The sequence below is a fragment of the Gigantopelta aegis genome, chromosome 3, assembly GCF_016097555.1.
Source record: "Gigantopelta aegis isolate Gae_Host chromosome 3, Gae_host_genome, whole genome shotgun sequence".
NCBI classification, from domain to species: Eukaryota; Metazoa; Mollusca; class Gastropoda; order Neomphalida; family Peltospiridae; genus Gigantopelta; species Gigantopelta aegis.
In genome coordinates, this window is record NC_054701.1 from 8,892,240 (window position 1) to 8,916,216 (window position 23,977).

The 23,977-nt window shown below is 36.2% G+C and overlaps 1 protein-coding gene across 1 annotated transcript; it reads right to left on the reverse strand.

Annotated features, from left to right (window-relative positions):
• Window positions 1-1,939: 1,939 nt before the first annotated feature.
• Window positions 1,940-20,474, reverse strand: LOC121367481 (translocon-associated protein subunit delta-like). The gene is made up of 6 exons (XM_041491677.1): window positions 20,321-20,474; window positions 16,304-16,422; window positions 11,658-11,729; window positions 6,611-6,700; window positions 3,143-3,208; window positions 1,940-2,094 (listed from the first exon to the last, which is right to left on the reverse strand). The coding sequence occupies exons 1-6, from the start codon at window positions 20,382-20,384 to the stop codon at window positions 1,990-1,992; spliced, it is 516 nt and encodes a 171-aa protein (XP_041347611.1). The 5' UTR covers window positions 20,385-20,474; the 3' UTR covers window positions 1,940-1,989.
• Between the last annotated feature and the right edge of the window lie 3,503 nt (window positions 20,475-23,977).

Sequence of the window (23,977 nt, forward strand, 5' to 3'; positions counted from 1 at the left end):
GAAGTAGAATGCTGTAATATGACCCATCTACTAGACCCAGTGCTGCAATAATATACCCAGATGTTATTACACTTAAATTTAAGTTGCGCTTTATATCTATTTAAAGGCTCAGGCACACCTAAGATACATGGGCTACCTGTTATGGTTAGTTAAATGAAAGATATGTCGGTATAGTGATGTTAAACCTCCCAAGCGATGTGTCAAAATTCACTCCTGGTTGGAGCCAGAGAAAGTAGAGGAATTCTCCTAGGTACACACCTCAGCTATCTGGGCTGTCTGTCCAGGACACTGGGATAGTTGGTTAGTGGTTAGTCAAAGAGAAGAGGATGTAGTTGCTTTACACCTACCCATTGAGCCATTAAGAACTCGCTCTGGGTCTGTCGCCAAAGACTATTCCTACCGATAAACCACAAAGGGATCTTGTATATGCCGTTTCTCACAGAATGGATGGGATGAAAAACACGACTATTGAGGGCAATCGATCCCGTTACATACGGTATGCATTCTACGACTGAGCAACATCCCATCATGGCTAAAGACCAATGACCACCAAGCAAGAAGCTCGGGCAGTGGAGATAAGTGGCCAGGGTAGCGTGCTTCAACCTTTGTTGGGATATTACTATTATCAATAACACCCAAAATAGCACAAACTTTAAATATCCTTTGTCAAGTTTCAGGATTTTTAGAAAGATCATATTCTGCCTTAAAAGACGTGTTTAATTTAAAACCTGCAATAATCTTGACAGCAAATCAGCACCGGCACAATGTTGACAAATTTGATTTCAAATACATTTTGCATATCTTCGAGATGTTGGTGGATAGCAATAATTACAATACATATCGTAATATGCAACTAGTTCGTCGATTTTGTCAAATAATCCAGCAAGAGTTATCTTTCTTCAATGTATCGGTGAACATTTTAAACAAATACTACTGGAGAGGGTTTTCCTACCATTTTCATGAATTAAAGCTATACTTTTAACAAATATAGGGAGGTAACAATCTGATACATGTGTATTCTGTTTCAATAATGCTACTGGCTTGTTTGGTGATTATGTAATTATATTAAAAAAAGTATCTTTAAATATTGCAGTCTTGAGGTACTGGTTGGGAAACCAGAAAAGAAAAATAACAGTGGGTTGGCTCACCATGAGAAATCATACTATACACCACCACCTAGAGGGATACCCACCCCTTTTTGAAGATAACCCTAGAAATATAGAAATCAGTACTATAAACCACCACATAGAGGGATACCCACCCCTTTTTGAAGATAACCCTAGAAATATAGAAATCAGTACTATACACCACCACCTAGAGGGATACCCACCCCTTTTTGAAGATAACCCTAGAAATATAGAAGCAGTCCATTTTAGCAGTAGGTTTGGAAATTTATGTTCAGTGCATATGGCAAGTAAATATCAAAGGTACATACCATTTTTTGTTTTACAAAAAATTAATTTTGAAACACTACCACCAGTGCCTTGTTCCACGAAGCGATCATAGCATTAAGATCACCTGAAGTACACAATATAGATTATTCACCTTAATATAAGAGACAGGTTGGATTTTCCAAAATTGGTACCTTAAGCGAAAAGCTGTAACGTGTGAAATAAAAAAAACCCACCAGATAAAAACAAAACTTTTAACAGCCGACAATATTTCACACAAACTATTATTCATTGGTACCCTTTTGTCACAATCAGACTTTTGCTGGGTCAGGTTTTCAAACAATGTCTTGATTAAGCTCTTCAATGTGGTAACCAGGTTTAGGAGTTCAACGTTACTATTCGTATCTTATGGAAACCCCCAACTTTCCTGATCAGTTCTTTTAGCATTTTCAACTTCAACACTTACGTAATAAAACATGTTTTAATAATAAAACATACACTTCAGGCCACTTCATTTGTAAACAGGAAAGCAATCCAGGACACAGATGTAATTAAAAAACGTAATTTATTGATTATTAAATGATGGAATGAATGATGTCTATGCCTGAAGTTTTGTCTTGGCGGTGTAGGCCATCCACCACACAACAATGGCCGTCATCGCAGCTACGAACTCGCTCTGTAGAAGGTGTCCTTTCCACACTCCCTGCAAGAAGAAAACAGCAGCACTGAGTCTACTGACTTTCACTGAACATCTTATACATGTTATCACTTATAGTGAGACCATACTTTTCAAACACAACAACATATTTTTCACTATTAAAGACATTTTTGATAATTTAAGTTTGAAGTACTTAGATTTTATTATTTAGAATATTAATTTTCGTACACATGAAGTGTTTTTGGTCATCCATATTTTTGTAATTTGCCTGAGAAGTAATGGTTATCGAGACAAACTAAAGTTATTTTAGACAGTATTGTTCCGTTTAAACTTCACTGACTTTAGCTGTTATAACTGTATCCAAATGTGTTGCAGCTTTGTAGGTTAACTTAGCGTCCAGTATTAGACACATTAGTACAGAAATTTAAGGCCCGTGATGTCATATGGAATTTCAATGTGGCTATGTTCTAGTACTTGTTGGAAAAATTATTATGAGGTACAAATTTAATACTTTACACCAAAACCAAAACTTAGTTGTCAAACATTTATTTTAATGGGTTGACTACATGTATACTTTAATTGCCTGACATATTATCATAAACCTCTTTAAATTCTCATGATTATTACACCTTCAAGGTTCCAGTCATCATATACATTGTATATCTTTGAGCAAACAAATGTGAACATCCAAGGTTTAAGCTGTCATTTGCCAATTGCCAAATGCATTTAACGTTGAATTTGGTAAATATATGTTGTTACCAATTCTCAAAAAAAAGCTAATTCGAAAACCATGTTTCGTTTGTATGTTTATAGCTACAGGTATTTTAAAAATAATTCTGTTTAACTAAATATTGCTTGAATTGGGCTACAGATTTCCTGATCAAATTTTCCAAATTGCTATTCATTTTTGGCATCCAGCTTAAACCCTAAACATCATACTCTTATGACCACTGGCTTTCACAAAATGACCCCAAAACATTGTAATTTTCACTCATATGTATCCTTTTTCACTCACAGAAACCATGTATCATAGACTACTGTATCGTCTCTGATGGAACTTTAGTGACAGAGAAAATTGTATACACAAACTTACTGCATGTTGAAGAGTAAGGGTCACCAGAGGCTTGCCTTCACTTGAACGGTCACCACTTCTCTGAGCCTAAAAGAGTAAATCTTGTCCTTAGAATATATACTATAATATACATCTATAAATATCATATACCGAGTATACTTTATTCTTTTCCACTGCAAAATCAGACTAAGAATTTGAATAGACAATATCCAAATACACTCTAAAATAATTTATCAATATATATATATATATATATATATATATAATATACTCGCTGAAAAAAGTTCCTGTGCACCAAATAATTGCATATAGAGTATAATTTACTTGAAATCTGGTCATAAAAAATTCAATAAATATACGTGTAACCACTTCCTTCCATATCCCAGCAGTGCCCAGTCAATTGCACAAGCTATTCATGCTTTGTGATCATAAGTTGCATTACTAGCATTCTTGGTCACGTGCTCCTGTTTGACGTCATTTTTCTTATCACTGGACTCTGTATGGATTCTCATCACTCAGAAAAATACTTTGTTGGCATCTGATCGTGGTCAGTGTGATGTCACGCCTCCAAAAAAATTAACTTCTTCGAAAGATGGGCATGATTGCAGTTAGAAAACTATGCAGTGTCTGCAGAGATGTTCTCGACAGTTTAGAAATACTAGGGATCTTCCACGTTTAGTGAGTCGACATGTGACGTCATGTTAACCAATTGTCAATATCAAGTGGGTACACATGTGGAATCATTTGGAAAGACCGGCCTCCGTGGCGTCGTGGCAGGCCATCGGTCTACAGGCTGGTAGGTACTGGGTTCGGATCCCAGTCGAGGCATGGGATTTTTAATCCAGATACCGACTCCAAACCCTGAGTGAGTGCTCCGCAAGGCTCAATGGGTAGGTGTAAACCACTTGCACCGACCAGTGATCCATAACTGGTTCAACAAAGGCCATGGTTTGTGCTATCCTGCCTGTGGGAAGCGCAAATAAAAGATCCCTTGCTGCTAATCGGAAGAGTAGCCCATGTAATGGCGACAGCGGGTTTCCTTTCAAAATCTGTGTGGTCCGTAACCATATGTCTGACGCCATATAACCGTAAATAAAATGTGTTGAGTGCGTCGTTAAATAAAACATTTCTTTCTTTCTTTCTTTTTCATTTGGAAATGACAAGTTTAACATCCCAATACATCCCTGTGTTAAGGCCAATCAGTGGAAGAACTTTACGCAACCGATTAGTTGTTCTGTTATATCGTCACCGACGGTGCACCATGCACTGTGTAGACAGTATTTCAGGTTCAGAAGACAGGAGGGGATCACTGTACTTTTGACAGATAAATAGTACATCTATGTAAAACACAATATTTTAAAATTTTATAAATATACGTCTCACTGAAATTTTAATGATGCACAGGAACTTTTTTCCGTGAGTATATATATATATATATATATATATATATATATATAATTCACTTGAAATATTATAAACAAGACTATTATTCTTAAAAAGTTAAATGTTTGTTTAACAACAGCACTAGAGCATATTGATGAATTAATAATCATCGGCTATTCGATGACAAACATCACCCTGGATCAAAAATACCTGTAGCCAAATGGAATTTTTATTAGCCATATTGAAAATGCTTTAGCCAAATTTGTTTTATGCAGTACTGTATAGAGTATTTATATATGAATATGAAAATGTATCTTTTTCAGCTAATTGTGTACAAACTGGAATAAATAGGAATAACAAAATCTTAATGGGGTAGGGGCAGTTAATATATTACTTCGAGTTTTTTCAGTGGGGGTGGGGTTGGGATGGGGTTAAGCAATATCTTCAGAGTCTGAAGCCAGTACCCCATACAACCACCCCCACCCCTACTTCTAAGGCTTATGATATTAAATTAACAAACATACAGAAATATGGGGGTGGGTGAATGTTTATGGATGGTGTTGTTTTTTCTTTCTTCCTTTTTTCCCAAATAAAAATTTGAGAGCTTTTTTTTTTTTTTATATAGAACTCATTATTTCTTTAAATAGCAATCTTTATGTTAGTTTGAATAACTTTTTTTTCTTTCTTTTTTTTAAGTGACCCATCAATTCCCCACCCCAAACGATTTCATAATTTGTGCCATGTTGTTGCTGTTGATTTCAGCGTCGTGTTAAATGCTTGTTGTGATTTCTGCTTACAAAATACCTCAGCTAAGAATGCCGACTTCACCACAGTATACTCCATTTATTAAAAAAAACCCCCAAAAACAACCCCAACAACAAATGTCACCTCACAGTCTTACAAATTTATATCTAAAATTATCTAACAAATATGATTACTGTAAACTAATTTTATTCAGTGTACATTTAACTGCAATTTGTATAATTTAAATACTGCATGTTCATTTCCGGCGATCGCGATCTGCATTCGTGCTCTCAACCATGGGTACGAAACTAACAAAGACAAAGGAATAAACAAAAACTGCAGTTAGGTATTCATTGATGCGAATAACTATTGTTTTTCTACAAATTTACATCAAGATTTACTTTTGTGTAATCGTATTGTTTAATGTCTGCAATGATGTCTCTTGACACACGGGTGTCAGCTGACTCTGAAGCGTGACGTATATTCGCACCGAGAGCTGTTCTCAGTTCAGCCAACAAACGTTCTTCCTAATGTTCGCGAACTATTTGATTGGTGTTCGTCGTGTCCATTTGGTTTAACGTGAAGCGCACAAACCAGTCTAACAAACATTTTGTTTTCGCTCGGTCTGGCTGAACTCAGACCTTGAGATGGCCTACATGTCTTTTGGCCCTGAACTGGCATGTGTATTCAAATTGACACGCATTGTCAGTCTGTTTTTATTACTTTGGTTCGAAAATTTTACAAAGTAAAAATAACAAGTTACAGATCTTCCAGACATTGCTGTCATACATGTTGAATGCATGCCGTTAAAATTAATAACAGTGATTATTAAAATAAGCAAACATTATAAGGCCTACGCTGAATTCTGCATGGCACCGTTTCTCGTTACCGGTCGCGAGATCGCTATTACGCTAAATGAATATTTGGTAGTATTATTATGTTTGAGGTGTCGGATAGATTATGTAACCATTTGTTCACATCAGAAGACAGAAAATGGCGTAGCCAAAATTTTAGCCACTTGCAAATTTTATTAGCCATTTTTGGTAAAAATTAGCCAATGGCTAATTTGGCTACCGACAGTGCGGGCCCTGGTCATCAGAGGAAACTAACCACATTTTTCCATTAACACCAAGATATCTTTTAAGTTTTATATAGACTTTCCAACAGATAGGATGGCACATATCACAGCCTTTGATATATCAGGTATACTAATTGTGGAATACTGGTTGGGATTCCCTATAAGACCAATATATATGTGTGGTGGCTGCATACTTTAAGTTCTGTGGTTTTAATTAGTTACAGAGCCCAGTGATGTCAACATATTTATATGTATCTGTATCTTGTTAACCTTTGTTTGTTTACCTTTCTGAGGTCTGTGTATCCTTCTTCATCATAAATCTTCACATTGTAGGAGCCGGCGGGGAGGTTTTTGTGTTCATCTGCTATACTGACCTGGAATTCAAGAATACAAAACAATATAAATCAAATTGTGACACATGGTGACTTCAGTTGTTTTATTTTTATGTGATTCTTGTACGGCTCTGGAAGGTTTGATAGTACAGTGAAACAGTTGGCTTTGTATTGTCTGGTTTATTCAATTTTTACTTTGACATTGTTAGAAAACATTCCATTAAAGTTTCTAAGACGCTACATGACCTGCACCCATAACAAAAAAAAAGATAACAGCAAACCAAAATAAATTAATGAATTTACAGATATGCATGGCTGTTAACAAAAGTAAAATGTTGTGACTGAAATTTCAAGGTACAGGGCATTGCACTCGTTGGGGGTTTAGATAGCGGATGTCAGTGCCATGATTATATCACCATTCAAAATGGTAGTGTTTTATATGACAATTGTAGTCCACTTTAAATATGTATTTCTCCTAACCCAAACCCTGTTATTTGTTTTTTTTTTATTGGACAAAAACATTAATTTGATGGGTCCTGCAGTGAACCTATATTAATAAAAAATAGTCCTATTAGGCTGACATTTACTGGGGTGTTCTTTCATAAGCTACGGGCATTTTTTTAAAGTTTGCATTATTACTTGATATTATTTATTTAGGCTTCACCGCCAGCTAATGGATGGCAAGTCAAATATTCAAATACATTTACATCGGGTTGCCCTAGTCTTATTGCAAATTAATTATGGTCGTTAAAAATTGGGGTAACGGCCAATGTCTGATACTGCATTACGCTAATGTTGAATAGTCCTCTGTTGATATTTGTGTCCATTTAACAATACGTAATGCAAAATCTTGCAGTTTTAATACCCCTCTCCCTCGTGTAACGTTTTGTGACCGTGTCATATTTTACTTTGGGGTCTTTAGTAATATATATATGTTAAAATAAAATGGCAATGACTGGTTCCATTTTACTTTATTAATTAACATTACGTGACACAATAACACACATCCCCCCCCCCCCCAAAAAAAATGTTTTGTCACACATCTCATAATTCCCACTCTCCGTAGTTCTTGAATGACCCCATTATTCAATCATAAATAATAAAGAAGTACTGTATTTTCCGGCGTATTACACGCACTGGTGTATAAACCGCACCCCTTGTTTTTAGACCAAGTTCCAACCTTTGTTCGTACATAAACCGCACCTTTAAATAAGCCGCAGTTAAAATAAAGCCACAATCTTAATTACAATTAATTATTGTTTCTATTGAATAATAATAAAGAGATCCATTCTCCCTTAAATTCAAACAATAAATAATTGTTGATTGTGTTGCTTTCAGTTTCATTTCACCTAATGGGAAAGTTTCGTAAACAAAACACTGTTGACAAACCCCGCTATTTTATACGAAAATATGAACAAGAACTTGATAATGCTAATTTCGTAATCTTGCATTAGTTGCAAAGAAAAAAGCAACAACATGATAATATTTTATTTGTCCCAGTATGATTACAAAGCGTGATCCCCCCAAAAAAAGGAGGCACAAGTGAAAATTACTAGTAGATCTAGCGTTTCTCTGTAATCTAACTAGCGTGCCATGTGCAAAAATTACATATTTAAATGAGGTTGGGTCAAGCTGGAGTGGCAGTGAACCGAAACTAAGCACAGTCCTATCGATCGTTTACAGTTTCGACATTGTTTTATAACTTTTAAACGACGGCCTTTAAAATATATATATATATATATTTGACGAGAATTATATATGTATAATTACATGTAATATAACGAAATTCATTACATCAATGTTATGCTCTGTATAAATTAGCGGGCTAATTAGATTGGAAAAGTCGACATTTAATACAAACATTACAGGTACTCCGATTATGTGATTTTAATTCGCAAGCTTCGTACTAAACTTAATTTTTTATATATTAATTAAAAACATTACAAACAGGTTAGAAACAGTGGTGTTAAAGATATCAAGAAACTGTTTTGATGTCCTTGTTAGGGTCCGGCTTTTGCAACTGGCCATAAATGGCCATAACATTGTAATTGTATCACGTGACATTGTTCAGACTGCCACATGCTTTTTATCTTCAATATACATGCAAGTTGGGTGTGTTTACTACAAAGTATAACAACACTACTTTGTATAATATGAGGAAAGTTACTTCATTTTAGAACATCTGACAAACACATCTGATGCACTACTAACAATAAATGTTACAAAAATCAAACTAAGAAAGTTTGCTGATGAGTCCATTTTTGAAACTGTAAGTATAACAATACACAAGTGATGTATTGTTTCTAGCCTGACTAGACTATTAATAAAGAGCCATTCCATTGTAATACTTCAGCCCCAGTCATTTGGTATGCTATATTATTATTATTATGAGAATGAAAAAAAAAGTTCTAGTTTATATGCACAGCAGTTACCGTAAAATTCATAAATAAAGCGCATCGTTTTATAAACCACACCTTGCAATTCACAGTAAAAAGTAGCGGCTTATATGCCGAAAAATACGGTAACATACCGCTGGTCGGTAAATGTTACTTTTTGACCGGATCTATAATACGCAATTTAATATCTCCCAACAGAACTATTACATTGTAATTGTGTTCAAACTCGCACATGCTGTTCGTCACATGGTGTGACATCGGGTACGGCCATTACTTCAAAGGGGGGGCTTTAATTACAAAAACCATATCAAACATGATTTAAAAAATAATAATAATAAAAAATAAAATATCTGAAAAAAAGTACGAAACATATGTACACCCCTTTTTACAAAATAAGATCGTCTGCTTAAAATAGCACAGCAAATAGTAGTGCAGGATGCACATTAAGTCAATACTTTACTTTCTACGTCCGTTCAGACTAAGTAAATAGCGGATTGGACGTGTTGCGATAGATCCCAAATATGTGTTAACGCAAATGGATGGATTAAAACAAAAAGTTGTATTCTTCTACCAAAAATGTATTATGTCAGACAATGTAGGCATTATTACTACGATGCAACAGACTGTATCAAAACAGGATACACTTAATTTGCATATCCAGGTCAGAGTTGTTCGTCACATGTTCGTAATCGATCGGAAAACCAAAACAAAACCTTTTCGATGTCAGGTTTTTTTTTTTTTTAATATACAATTAGCTAAATTTGTAAACATTTTTATGAGTTCAAGTGTCCACGGTAAGAGCAACTTTGGGAATCTTTATTGGGAAACTGTTGGGTCGAAGGGCATAATTGGGGATTGTTTGATATTGGATTGGGAATTTACGTTAGGGGAATGGGGCCATTCACCGGCCCCAAAATGTATTGTAGATTATACTCTGGGATGGGTCCCTAAAGGGGGTCAGTGGGGCAAAGAAAAGGTCCGAAGTGATCGGGTTGACATTACGGAAACCGAAAACGACCGAAGTGATTCTCATTTTAAAAAAAAAAAAAAAAACAGACTGAAAAAATAATTGAGACAGTTTCTCCGACGACGGAAATCCGTCTCACGACGGACAGTTAACAGCCTTGCATATGTACTTTCTCACAAGCACAACAAATACCATTATAATATTATCTAGTAATGGAGCACTGGGGGTGGGGGTAGTTAAGGGGAGAGAATCCATTTCTACTTAAAAAGGACTGGCCCTACATTGTATGACATGCGTGGATTTCTTCATGCAGCTCTACATAGCTGAGCTTGCCTCATCAGAAAGAAAATGTCCATTAAGTTTTAGTACTGAAAAGTGGGTCCACTGGATCCCAACAGCCATCCAGTCCGACATGTGGCTGGCCGTAACTACGTTCATAGAGAATAACGAGTCACAGAGGTACTGGTTGAGAACCAATCAGACAGATAAGTAAGGCCCCCCCCAAAAAAAATAGGTGTGTTTCCGGTCGACCGTCCGTCATAAGTTTTACCCCTGACCCTAATATTTTTTCTCTTAAACTGAAAAAAAAATAATAATAAAAAAAAAAAAAATTAAAAAAAGAAGTAAAAATAAAAGAGGACAACATCACCAAACAAGAGTATTTTCTTCCTTGCACATTGTTTACGTACTATTATACGATACATTTTGCACATGCAATTCCCTTCCGAAAAACATCGAGAAATTATGGAAAAGCTTTTGTAATAGAGTTCCTTCCCCTGATTAGCTACCACCAAACAGCTTGGTCAGTCACGGAAGTAACCGAATGTTCGAACATAGCCTTGGTACAGGTTATTTCGATTAAATATAATTGTATCAATTCAGCTTAATTCTCATCTTTACTTAAATCAACAGGTCTTATTATTAATGGATCTCAAATGTTTGCATAAAGTATTTAAATTAAGAACAACGAAATTAATACAAATGTCCCATTAATTTAAGGAAATACACAAACAGTGCATACCAATACTACTACTACTACTACAACGACAATAACATTAATGATAATGATGATAAATAATAATAATAATAATAATTATCATTATCATTATCATTATCATTATCATTATCATTATCATTATCATTATCATTATCATTATCATTATTATTATAGTATGCAATTTAAAAAAAAAAAAAAAAAACTACCTACCTACCCTAATTTTATTATTATTATTATTATTATTATAGTATTCAATTTAAAAAAAACTAAAAAAAACCCCTACCTACCTACCCTAATTTTTGGGGGGATGCAATCGGAAACACACCTATTTTTTTTTTTGGCCTAATGACAATTCAGTCTTCCGGGATTTTACATTTTCAGACTAATGAGAAATATTGATTTGAACTTTCAAAATACCACATTTCAAAACATGGATATTATTATTCAACACAGTTCCTCAACACTGCTCTCATTTTATTATTTTATTGCTGTCATAATAAACAAATACTGCATTAAATTAGATTAAACAATAATTATTGGATGGGGATCAATCATCATTCCTATATACAGTAAACATTTCACACTGTTCAATGTATTTTCAATGTGAATTGATATAACAATTCTAAAATGTTCACAAACCTGGTACAGAGTATTTTCCACTTTTGTGACTGGAACAGTTTTTCCTGCAATTTCAGCATGCAAGTTCAAATTCTAAAAAAAAATAACAAAATTTATTGCAAATTCATGTACTAGTATTACAATACATGCATGTTGTCTACCAAATCAAGTTATTCTTCTTTTTTTTCATGATTAGTACATACATACAGACAGGAAAGCACATACCACAACCTTTGACCAGTTGTGGTGCACTGAATGGAACGAGAAAAAACCCAATCAGCTGAATAGATCCACCAAGGTGGTTTGATCCCGAGATGCAAGCACCTCAAGCAAGCACTAAATTGACTGAGCGAAATTCCACTCGCAGGACATAGAAGAATGTTGGAAACTAAATCGGAAATCATAGATTAGACGTTTAGCACATGTATGCATCACACTTAATGTCAGCCATCCATTGCTGAGAATTTCATGGCTGAATCATTCAGGTTAGGTCCAAAAGGTTCCTATGGTTTTGGGTTAGTAAGTTTTGAAACATTCTTTGCCATTTTAACCAATATTTTTGTAAAAAAGATACAATGGAAGTTAATTTTGCAGTCACATATATTTTTAAAACAAATAATGGATTAAGTTGGAGAATACACTCGAAATGAAGTATACTTTCAAGAATCTACACTTTCTCGTACATTCTCCACTACATCTTGAGTTACTATAAGTTCTCTTTTTTCATTAGTAGATATCTACAGGCTTGTCTAACGACTGTTTATTTAATGTCTACAGACAGTTGATGGCTAACAATTTAACGTAATAGTAGATACCTACCGGCTTGTCTAAGGACTGTTTATTTGATGACTACAGACAGTTGATGGCTAACAATTTAACATAATAGTAGATACCTACCGGCTTGTCTAAGGACTGTTTATTTGATGACTACAGACAGTTGATGGCTAACAATTTAACATAATAGTAGATACCTACCGGCTTGTCTAAGGACTGTTTATTTGATGACTACAGACAGTTGATGGCTAACAATTTAACATAATAGTAGATACCTACCGGCTTGTCTAAGGACTGTTTATTTGATGACTACAGACAGTTGATGTCTAACAGTTTAACATAATAGTAGATACCTACCGGCTTGTCTTAAGGACTGTTTATTTAATGACTACAGACAGTTGATGTCTAAAGGTTTAACATAATAGTAGATATCTACCGGCTTGTCTAAGGACTGTTTATTTAATGACTACAGACAGTTGATGTCTAACAGTTTAACATAATAGTAGATATCTACCGGCTTGTCTAAGGACTGTTTATTTAAAGGAAACATGTCACGTAAACCATATTTGGCACCAACCATGTACAATTAATTATAAATTGAATCACCTAAAAAAAAAAATTATAAAAAATTAATTACTTAAAATATCTCCATAAAAGAACCCCAGATACGAGCTCTTAGCGGAAATTGCCGATCTTTAATGAGCAGGGCAATCACGAGGTCCGTGACGTCAGAGACGCGTCGCTTGATCTGACGCCTTACACTTAAAAGCATTAGTCCGTACCACGCATAAAGAATCTAAGACTTGCACAGCTTACCAAAACAATGAGTGTTCGTTCGCAAAACGTTTTGCCGTATCAATATGAGCTGTTAGTAAATGAAGAAAGACACACATTTACTTACAACAGTGATACTGAAAAAAAAACGGATAGCGAGTCGGAGGGTGGAGAAACTGATGGTGCCAGACCAGACCGGTCGACCAATTTACAGCCCGGAGCCCGAAAGTAACCCGGAGACAAAACCAAAACTCGGATGCTAATGCCGAGGTGTATACTGTTCATATTTAGCATAAAGATACACCTCGATATGATGTATTTAAATATGTAAAAAATATAAATGTAGGACAAACATTTTTGGGTGGTTTTTTTTTTAGAAAATATCGCATTTTTTATGTTCGGGCTGTACATAATGAAATCTGTATGCACAGTGTAAACAAACGCTCTAATTTACGACAAGGCGCTTCACTTTAATTAACCTGGCTTGTAAAACAACATAAATGACGAGAGTATAATCAACTTTTAAACTAAATATATTTCTATTTGCATCAATAGAACGAAATGGGGTTATAGTATTTTTCTCTCATAAAAAAAAGTAGCATATTATTAGGCCTATTGGTTGGGTGCGTTAGAGTAAAAACGACCACTCACGATACCCAAGTGATAATTTTCTTTTCTTTGGTACTACGTAATTGGTCAGTTTTGTAATTTTAGATGGGAAAGTCTACTTAATCAAGGGTTTTACAGCATTATTTACAGTAATGAAGCAGGGCGGCTGATAATGTCCATTAACATTGTACTATAGTCGCGACAGGTTACGCCACAATACCCTGTGATCTTAAAAAAACTGGCACGTATTTTGTACGTATGTCTAGACCGTGGTAATCACTTACCTGGTCGATACCCTGCAATATACACCTGCCAATCAGGAATCACATGTGCAAGCCACGGAAAGAAAGGACCAATTAACTAAAACAACACTCCGATTCTCAAGTCAGCCCGTGGATGAAACATAATAGTTATTTCGACACCGACAGTAGTGGTTTATTTTGTATTGAACTTCGTGTTGCTTTGGGGCTTCGGGCGATGAGGAACGTTTTTGTGACGTATTCCGCCCGAAGATTAAAAACATTATTTAAAATTATTATTGTTTTCTACACGTTTTTTTAAAAACATATTTAAATACATCGTACTGAGATGTATCCTCATGCCAAATCCCACGTTTGTATATGCCATATTTAATTACTTATTGACGTTTCCTTCTTCGGACGGTGAATACAGATTTTGTTATGTAGGCCTACAGCCCTAACATGAAAAATCTTTTTTTTTTCCAAAAAAATAAATAAATAAAAAATTCTACATTTTTGTTTTAACATATATAAATACATCATGCTGAGGTGTATCTTTGTGCCAAATATGTACAATGTACACCTCGGCATTCGCAACCGAGTACTGTATTTGTCTCCGGGTAACGTTCGGGCTCCGGGCTGTAAATAGGCTGACACCAAAGTACTATGCGGTGTTGGTGTCCAATATTTTCTTTTGCGATAAAATACACGCGTCTTTCTTCGGATACAATCCTTTGGAAAACCATAAAAAGACAATCCCGATCGTTTAAAGTGTTTATTTTACACCCAAAGGCCGCGCAGTACGGCACTGTTGGACTGAAAAGATCGTAAGCCCCTTACTCCATATATAAACAGTTAACAACAATGGAAGAGTACAGCGGCTCTGACGTCACTTCCCTTTTTTTCCGAACGCTCACGAAGAAATATGCATAAATCGTACTTTGATACTGATTAGCGTAATTTCTTCATTTTAAGTTAACTACACGTATTTTATTGTTATAAAGTTATTTGTATATTATTTTTATATAATTTTTCTTTTAAAATGAGCTATAATATGGTCTCGTGTCATGTTTCCTTTAATGACTACAGACAGTTGATGTCTAACAGTTTAACATATGGTCATCTCATACATTAGGGGCGGGACGTAGCCCAGTGGTAAAGTGTTCACTGATGCGCAGTCGGTCTAGGATCGATCCCCATCGGTGGACCCATTGGGCTATTTCTCGTTCCAGCCAATGTTCCACAACTGGTGTAACAAAGGCTGTGGTATGTACTATCCTGTCTGTGGGATGGTGCATATAAAAGATCCCTTGCTGCTAATCAAAAGAGTAGCCTATGAATTGGCGACAGCAGGTTTTGTCTCTTAATAACTGTGTGGTCCGTAACCATATTAAATTGCTAGATGATATATCATAAAGTAATCAATAAATAGTCATTCATGTACATTTTTTCTATAGCTTGTGAGCATGTGCGAACCAATGACGTCACATTTATGAACAAACGAAGAACAAACACTTACTGGTCTATTTAACAGAGTATGTCCACAAATGAGAATATAATTTACATCTTTTTTCACCAACAAAAGTCAGCTTTTTCTAATATCAAATACAGAGTCCAGAGATGGAAATTACTGATCAAATAACAAAAATGAAGTGTGTAACTATTTGTTATGTTGTACGTCAAACATGGGATTTATTTAAAAACTTTGGCAAATGAATTCGGAAGTAGATATTAATACCAGTGTTATATACATATACATATACACACACACATATATATATATACCCGGTATAGCACTGAACCAACAAGTTAGTTAATCATATTTACCGTACTTTAATTGTTTTTTGGTTACACTTATTAACTATACTCTTTTTTTTCCTTATGTGCACGACTATTGATTACTCCTGGATATATATATTCTAGCCACCTGTTTCAGAATCTGGGAAGGGGAAGGGTATTGTGTGCCTTGTCCCATCTCACTGCAGGGCTGAAACAACAATTTTTTACCAACATAATTTTTTTTAAATGTACAAATGTTAAATACTGGCAAATAATGTATACCAGATATCTTCATTTTGCAGTCACTGATGGGTATTATCGACGGCAGTAATTTTTATCCAGCGGCACAAAAGTGCCATTGGTGATGCTCTCGAACCATGGCAAATTTTATCTGAGCGACGGCACTTGCCGTTGTTAAGTTCGAAACCTGTCCTTGCAGCACCTAAAAGCATGTAGAGTGACAGTTTTAACAGCTGATAAAGAGGTGTGTACCTGCAGGCCATTGCGACAGGCGAGACTGAACTGTACAATGAAGATGGTTTCTGATGAGACGGTTATTTCTGGGGTGGTGTATGTTTCTGCTTTTATCTGTGGACTCAAACAGGTATCTCCTGAAAAAGAGAAAGAGAAAATATATATATATAATAATTTCTCATGGAAAATGGCCCCCAAAAGATTTTTTCCCCAAATATTTCAGAAGGATGTTGTTCCATAATTAATCATCACATAGGTGTAATATTTAAGATTTATACAGCAACTGAGGTGGACTTGACAGAGAAAAAAGTTAAATGTGTGTAAATGTAAGACAATGTCTCAAAAATGGTTACTCGTAAGAAATAATTTAATTTGAAAAATGTTTCAGTTGTCTCTAGGCATTCCGTTAACTACTGGGAACTACCAGTCAGCTATATATATCAACCTTCATAATCTTCTTAGTGCTCATACAAAATTTCATGCCTTTTTGTATATTATTACATGAGATAATGTGACTTGAAATATAGCGCAAAAACCATAATGGTCATTTCCACGCTAAATTTAACACCTACATGTACCATGGTTAGCAAAATGACGATTTCTCAAAAACTACTTGGAATATAGAGTCCAATTTTCTGATTTATTCATGTTGATGACCAAGGAATATTTCAAACAAATTTCAAGTGCAACAGGGCTAGCTCTGGGTGATCAGAAACTTTTTCCCAATTATATAAAAAAAGCAAAACAATAGCTATTTTCCAACAAAATATCAATTATTACACAAATTGTTTTCGCCAAATTAAAATAAAATTTGCCAATTGTACCTAAAATTTGTAATTGGTGAATTTGGCGAGTGGCAAAACTAGCCCTGCCAAAGTATGTGGGTGACCTTCAAAACTGGTTTATTTGAGATGGACTGACCCAGTGTGTTTGTGGTCATCCTACCGTTTGTCAGTAGCCCAAAATGGATTTGGTTTCCCAATAATTTTGTACAATGATGTTTGACACCAGGACGATCAGAAACCCATTTAAGGTCGATGATAGTCACTTTTTGCATCCTTGTTTTGGGTTCGTACACAATAAATATAGCATATCTTCCCATAATTTCACTTGAAATCCATATTTCGTAAAAGGTACTATTTTTTTTATTACAAGATTTTCTTCAAACACATTCAGATGCATTAGTAATGTTCAAACAAAAAAATTTCAATAGCAAGTTTGCATTGGAATTTTTCCAGCATTCTTAAAAGGGAAAAAAAAAGAAATGTTTTATTTAACGACGCACTCGACACATTTTATTTACGGTTATATGGCGTCAGACATATGGTTAAGGACCACACAGATTTTGAGAGGAAACCCACTGTCGCCACTACATGGGCTACTCTTTCCGATTAGCAGCAAGGGATCTTTTATTTGCACTTCCCACAGGCAGGATAGCACAAACCATGGCCTTTGTTGAACCAGTTATGGATTACTGGTCGGTGCAAGTGGTTTACACCTACCCATTGAGCCTTGCGGAACACTCACTCAGGATTTGGAGTCAGTATCTGGATTAAAAATCCCATGCCTCGACTGGGATCCGAACCCAGTCCCTACCAGCCTGTATCTTAAAACGGAAACTTCATGTACCCAGTGTATGGTTATTGCAAGGCGATTCAAAGTGACGTCATTGGAATACTGACGTCATTCAAATTCAAAATTAGCTATATTATTACAATGCTTCGCCACATTAAAATAAAAACTGGTCTACTAACCTTGACCCCTGTCAAATTTCTATAACAAGCAGACAACGTTGTTTACTAGTTGGTATTTTGTTATTTTTCATAATTCTGGACAAAATATTAATTTTAAGTTTCAAAAGATGAAAGAAATAAAAATTACCTTTTGTCAAATATATCTTATCAAAAAATTACCGTTGGATATGTTTTATTTACTGTGTACGAAGCCAAAACAAGGGTGCGAAATATGACTGTCGTCGACCTTAGTATACAAAACAACTCACATGTTATGCAGGAAAAATTAGTTGATAACCAATTTTAGTCTGTCAGTGTTATCTAGACTTACAGTGCTGTCCGGTGTATCGGCACACCTAAGCTTTCAAGGACCATTTTCTATGTGAACATTGTGAAATATTTAATAAAATGCGTCTCTCACCAATGAAGAAGTGCATAATCTGAAATACACTACAAACTGTTTTATGTCTGTAGTATATAAACATTTTAAAATGGTGCATAAATATAGGCACCCCCTTGTATCCAAAACGATTTGCATGTCCGGTGATTCGGTGCAGTAGATGTAGATCGTTAACCCAACTATTTATAAACATGGGCGTACATAGGATTTTGAAAAGGGGGGTTCCAAAATAGATTGCAGAGATATTGGGCATATATTTATATGTTGAGTTTTGAAAAGGGGGGTTCCAAAATAGATTGCAGATATATTGGGCATATATTTCTATGTTCAGTAAATATAATAATGTCAAATATATTAAATTATAAAAAAAGCGATTTCAGGGGGGGTTCGGTCGAACCCATCGAACTCCCCCCCCTATGTACGCCCATGATAAACCGCCCATGACCTCACTTTTATCCCATAAATGCTACACTATTGTCCCAGAATTATTTTAGTACTTTTTTTTTTTTGTCTTGTTAAAAATATTACTATGAAAATGAACGATCACATATATGACCCATCTCATGATCAGTTTCGGAATCGTTTTCTCGAGTGGCACAGTACTGCAGATGCATACATGTTCACTGTCATGCATGGCTAAGATGCCTACATGGATTTTATTTTTCTCGGGTAGATTGTGCACACACGTGGATCTTATTTCGCTTTTATTTTTTATAACAATGTGACAGTTGTGAACTGGAATGACTGTCAATTAAGGTGTAAAATTTTAGTTTTGTTTGCTTTTGCCTGTGTTTTCTTTTTCGGTTTAAATAAAAAAATAACGGAACAAAAATAATTACATTTATACTGTTTACTATAATTTTTAAAATGCGGGAAACATGTTTTTAGACTGGTTTTAACATTCTTAATATCAATAAAGGATGACCTACTTCGCGTTTATAAACACAAAAACAGGTGAATGATTTATTTTGAAATTATTATATAATTATTGATAATTCTAAAAAAAAAAATAATTGCACCCTTAACAATAAATATGTTGATACTTGATTAACCACTGAAAAAGGAATTGAACTTTAATTCGTTAAAAACTCCGACAACATGACAACTTCCTAAGCATACTCAAGCAAAATACCAAGTGCGCCGAATCACCGGACGCGCCGATACACCGGACACGGTTGTACTGTTAGTCGAATAATCCGAGTGCATGAGTAGTAGTAATAGTCGCCAATATCTCAAGCAAGAAACTCAGGGCTGTCCCTTTAAAGTCACAACAACATCATTTTTCAATAATTAAAGGTGGTATTGTTAATTTTTCAATTTTCCACTGAATAAAACGTAAAGTGGCAAGTAACATGAGTTCTATATTTGGTATAAAGTTTTATCAATATTACAAGTACTGGTGTTCTTGCAATACTAAACGTTGATGGAACATGTGTTTTGTGGGTGGCGATACCTGCTTCCGGTGCGTTCTCTACATTGATGATATCAAATCTGAACACTATTTCAGAGAGAGACCTCAGAGAGAGAGAGAGAGAGAGAGAGAGAGAGAGAGAGAGAGAGAGAGAGAGAGAGAGAGAGAGAGAGAGAGAGAGAGAGAGAGAGGAGAGAGAGAGGGAGAGAGAGAGGGAGAGGGAGAGGGAGAGGGAGAGGGAGAGGGAGAGACGCACGCATAAAATTGAGTTCACTTGCGCTTTATTTAGTTAATATTAAATCCAAAAAGTGTGCGCGGTCCATACTGCCAGTAAAAAAAATGCCACGCACGCAGTGACGCACTCGGGACTCGCCGGTTCACTAATTAATCGGGTATCTACTTCATAAAACCCTAAAGCTTATCTTCACTTAATCACATACATTTATTTTAGTGAACCAATACAAATACACTGTACTTTTAATAATTTGTACCTGCTGCAAATATAGGTAGCAAAAACAATCCGACGACAACAAGCATTTTGTGTGTGGAAGCCATTTTACCCACGAGAAAAAGAGAGAGGTCGAGTTCGATTGGCACGTTCCAAGCTAGTTCAGCGTACGTGTACTGGGTAAACGACCGAATTTCAAGCCATGGTCCTAATTCATTAAACTCTCGTAGCTTTGCGATCTCGCAGTGTAATGCTAAAAGACTTGCAAAGAGGATACTTTGTCGTCTAGTAGAGCCTAAGAGACCTTTGTGAATAAGGCCCCAAGTACCCAAGTTGAACGGTATATCGATATTTTTAATGATCAAGGGCGGATTCGAGATTTCCCCGGGAGTGCGTGCACCGTTTCAAAATTGGTAGTTACACATTTGATTTTCGCGATATTTCGAAATTCTAGGGGGTGAACACCCCAACATCCTCCCTCTTAATCGGCGCCTGATTATGATCAGGAAGGAAGGAAATGTTTTATTTAACGACGCATTCAACACATTTTATTTACGGTTATATGGCGTCGGACATATGGTGAAGGACCACACACAGATACTGAGAGAGGAAACCCGCTGTCGCCACTTCATGGGTTACTCTTTCGATTAGCAGCAAGGGATCTTTTATATGCACCATCCCACAGACAGAATAGTACATACCATGGCCTTTGTTACACCAGTTATGGAGCAGTGGCAGGAACAAGAAATAGCCCAAATGGGCCTACCGACGGGAATCGATCCTAGATTGATCGCACATCAGGCGAGCGCTGTACCACTGAGCTACGCCCCCCCCCCCCCCCCCCCCCCGCTCCGAGTGAGGGTGGAGGGTTAGTGATTTAGTGTCATGATAAATTTAACTAACAATATTATAAACAGTAAATCTAATGACAAAAACAAAAATAACAAGAACAAACAAACCACGGCCCCAAAACAACCAGAGAAATTAGGAGATATGCATATTTGGAGTCGGGACCAGGTGTAACAAACAAATAAAACACAAAAATCAATTTGAAGCACATTTCCAATTGTGTTTATTAATATATATAGGCCTATATAGGTTTCAAAAGTTGATACCCAAAATAAAATCCCCATAAATAAGATAACATTTCAGGCCTAACCTAATGTACATGTAGGTTGCTTTTTATGATAGTTTTTGTTTGGTTTGGTTTGGTTTGGTTGGTTGGTTGGTTGGTTGGTTTTGTTTTGTTTTGTTTTGTTGATGTTTTTGTTTGTTTTTTTCTGGGGGGTTTTGGGGGGAGTTTTTTTGTTGGGTTTATTATTATTATTATTATATTTTTTTTGGGGGGGGGGGGTGGATGTTAGTTGGTGGTTTGGGTTTTTTGTTGTTTGGTTCTCTTTCTTCTTTATCTTCTTCTAATCTTCTTAATTTTGTCTTCTTCTTCCTACACATATGGCAACATATTAACTGTATAAATGTTGAACAAAATAATTAAAATGAATTACCGTAACTAATTTTCCTCTGGGTAATAGAGTTTTGTACATAAAATCTACTGTGGACCACGTGTATCAAATACTGTATGTTTGAGACAAAACAGCACATAAAAAACAGTGTGCTTGGATGTCGTTAGCATTCGTTTTTAAGTAAAATAGTCGGACTCCAGGAAAAATGTAAACAAAAAACAAACAAAAAAAGTCATGAAAAAATGAAGCCATTTGAAGTGTATGAAGCCTGTTTTAGCAATGCATTATGGTCAACATTATAATAATTAATTCCGTAAGTGAAATATTAAAACTGCAATAAAGTTATTGCTAAAGTTGATATAATTTTATATACATTTTGTTACAGACCAAAACAGAATATTAAGTTTAATAGATTGAAATATAACACTATAAGTAACACATTGTAGAAGGGGAGACAATTCTTGTTAGACTACAAGTTGTAAACAGTAAAATTACTCCACATGTGTATATTAAAGTTTTTAAATGTCACAGTATCTTACTTACTTACTTAATCCCCTTCCTGCTAAGAAGCACATATGGCTGTAACCAGAGATCGCCATTGCCGCCTGTCTTTTGCCAGCTTCTCCAGCAGTCCCTAACTCAGACTGCCCTCTCGGAATTCCTTCTCTACTGTCCTCCTCCATGTTTCTTTCGGTCTTCCTCGTTTCCTTTTTCCAGGAGGGTTCCATCGGAGTGCCACTCTTGATAGGGCTGTTTGAAGCATTCTGATGACATGGCCAATCCAGCGCCATCTTCGGCGCTAGATCTCCGATACTAATAACTGTGTGGAGGTTTGTTTATGGAGTTCTTCGTTGGTTATGATGTTGGGCCAGAAGATATTCAGAATCCTGCGAAGGCACCGATTCTGAAAGACCTCCAACTTCTGACCAATGGTCTTGGTCATTTTCCAGGATTCTGCTCCATACAGTAGATTGCTTAACACAATGCTTTTAAAAAGGCGTACCTTTGTCTTCAAACTAATGTTGCTTGCTTTCCAGGGGCCAAATTCATAAAAAGGCATCTAACTTAGTTGATTGCTAGATGTTAGCCCGTTTCTAAATGCCTAGTTCATTGCTACAGAGCTGGCAGCTAAAATGTAATTCATAAAACCATGTTAAACATGCTGCTCCATAGCTGCCTGATAAGCACACGTCCAATCCTTGACAACACCATGTCAATTTCTTTACACACATGTCCATTTCAAATGTAATGTTGGTAATTTTGTGATAAGATAATAGTTACATCTTTATTGAACATTCGATATGAGTTGTGAGTTAAATGTAGCAACAAAAAAGCAGAAAGTCTAATTATTCGCAAAATGAAAATTTATTTTCGGCGCAAAAGTACGAGGAATTTAAAGATACACTCAACGCACCCCAGAAAGATGTTTGCCATCTACACATCCGATAACACGAGGGAACTGTCCTATTTGGAAAAGCTCGTCCTTAATTCTTTGAGTCTCGGCGTTATTTGGAAATTTCACAAAGTCATCTATTTTCTGTGCTAGAGAAGTGGTAGCCCGAGTACTCTGACTGTAAGAGAACTAGACGGACATTTGGACATATACTCTTCAAAAGAAGAAACGCAAAACCACATTGTCGTAACATTTGGAGAATTGATTTAATTATTGAATGGTGAGTCCGATAATTACCAAATGTTGCAGGATTGTTCACAATTCACTCTAGTCCATTGTGAGTAAGTGATAGGACACACCACCAAGGTCAAGGTCATCTGGAGTCAATACCGGGTGTGGCCTCCGCGTGTGTTGACAACTGCCTGGCACCGCCTGCCCATTGAAGCAACCAGAGTACGGATGACGTCCCGGGGGATGGTGGCCCACTCGGCCTGCAAGGCTGCTGCCAGCTCGGGCAGGGTCTGGGGTTGTGGTTGTCGCTGTCGGAGGCGTCGGTCCAACTCGTCCCATAGATGCTCAATTGGGTTCAAATCCGGTGATGTCGATGGCCAAGGAAGGACATTAATGTTGTTGTTCTGTAGGAAAGCCGTTGTGAGACGTGCTGTGTGAGGCCTGGCGTTGTCATGTTGGAACACTGCGTTGGCGTTGGCCATAACTGGAACGATGTGTGGCCGGAGGATCTGGTCAATGTAGCCCTGTGCATTCAGGTTGCCCTGCACGTGGACCAGGTCAGTTTCTGCCAGTGTGTGAGATGGCTGCCCACACCATGACACTACCCCCGCCG

What these genes read in the sequence shown, in the direction of transcription:
- LOC121367481 (XM_041491677.1), bottom strand. Translation starts at nt 20,384, where the DNA reads ATGGCTTCCACACACAAAATGCTTGTTGTCGTCGGATTGTTTTTGCTA. An exon ending in GCTACCTATATTTGCAGCAG is followed by an intron (nt 16,423 to 20,320) that starts GTACAAATTATT and finishes TCTCTTTTTCAG; the next exon opens with GAGATACCTGTTTGAGTCCA. An exon ending in CCTGTCGCAATGGCCTGCAG is followed by an intron (nt 11,730 to 16,303) that starts GTACACACCTCT and finishes ATTTTTTTTTAG; the next exon opens with AATTTGAACTTGCATGCTGA.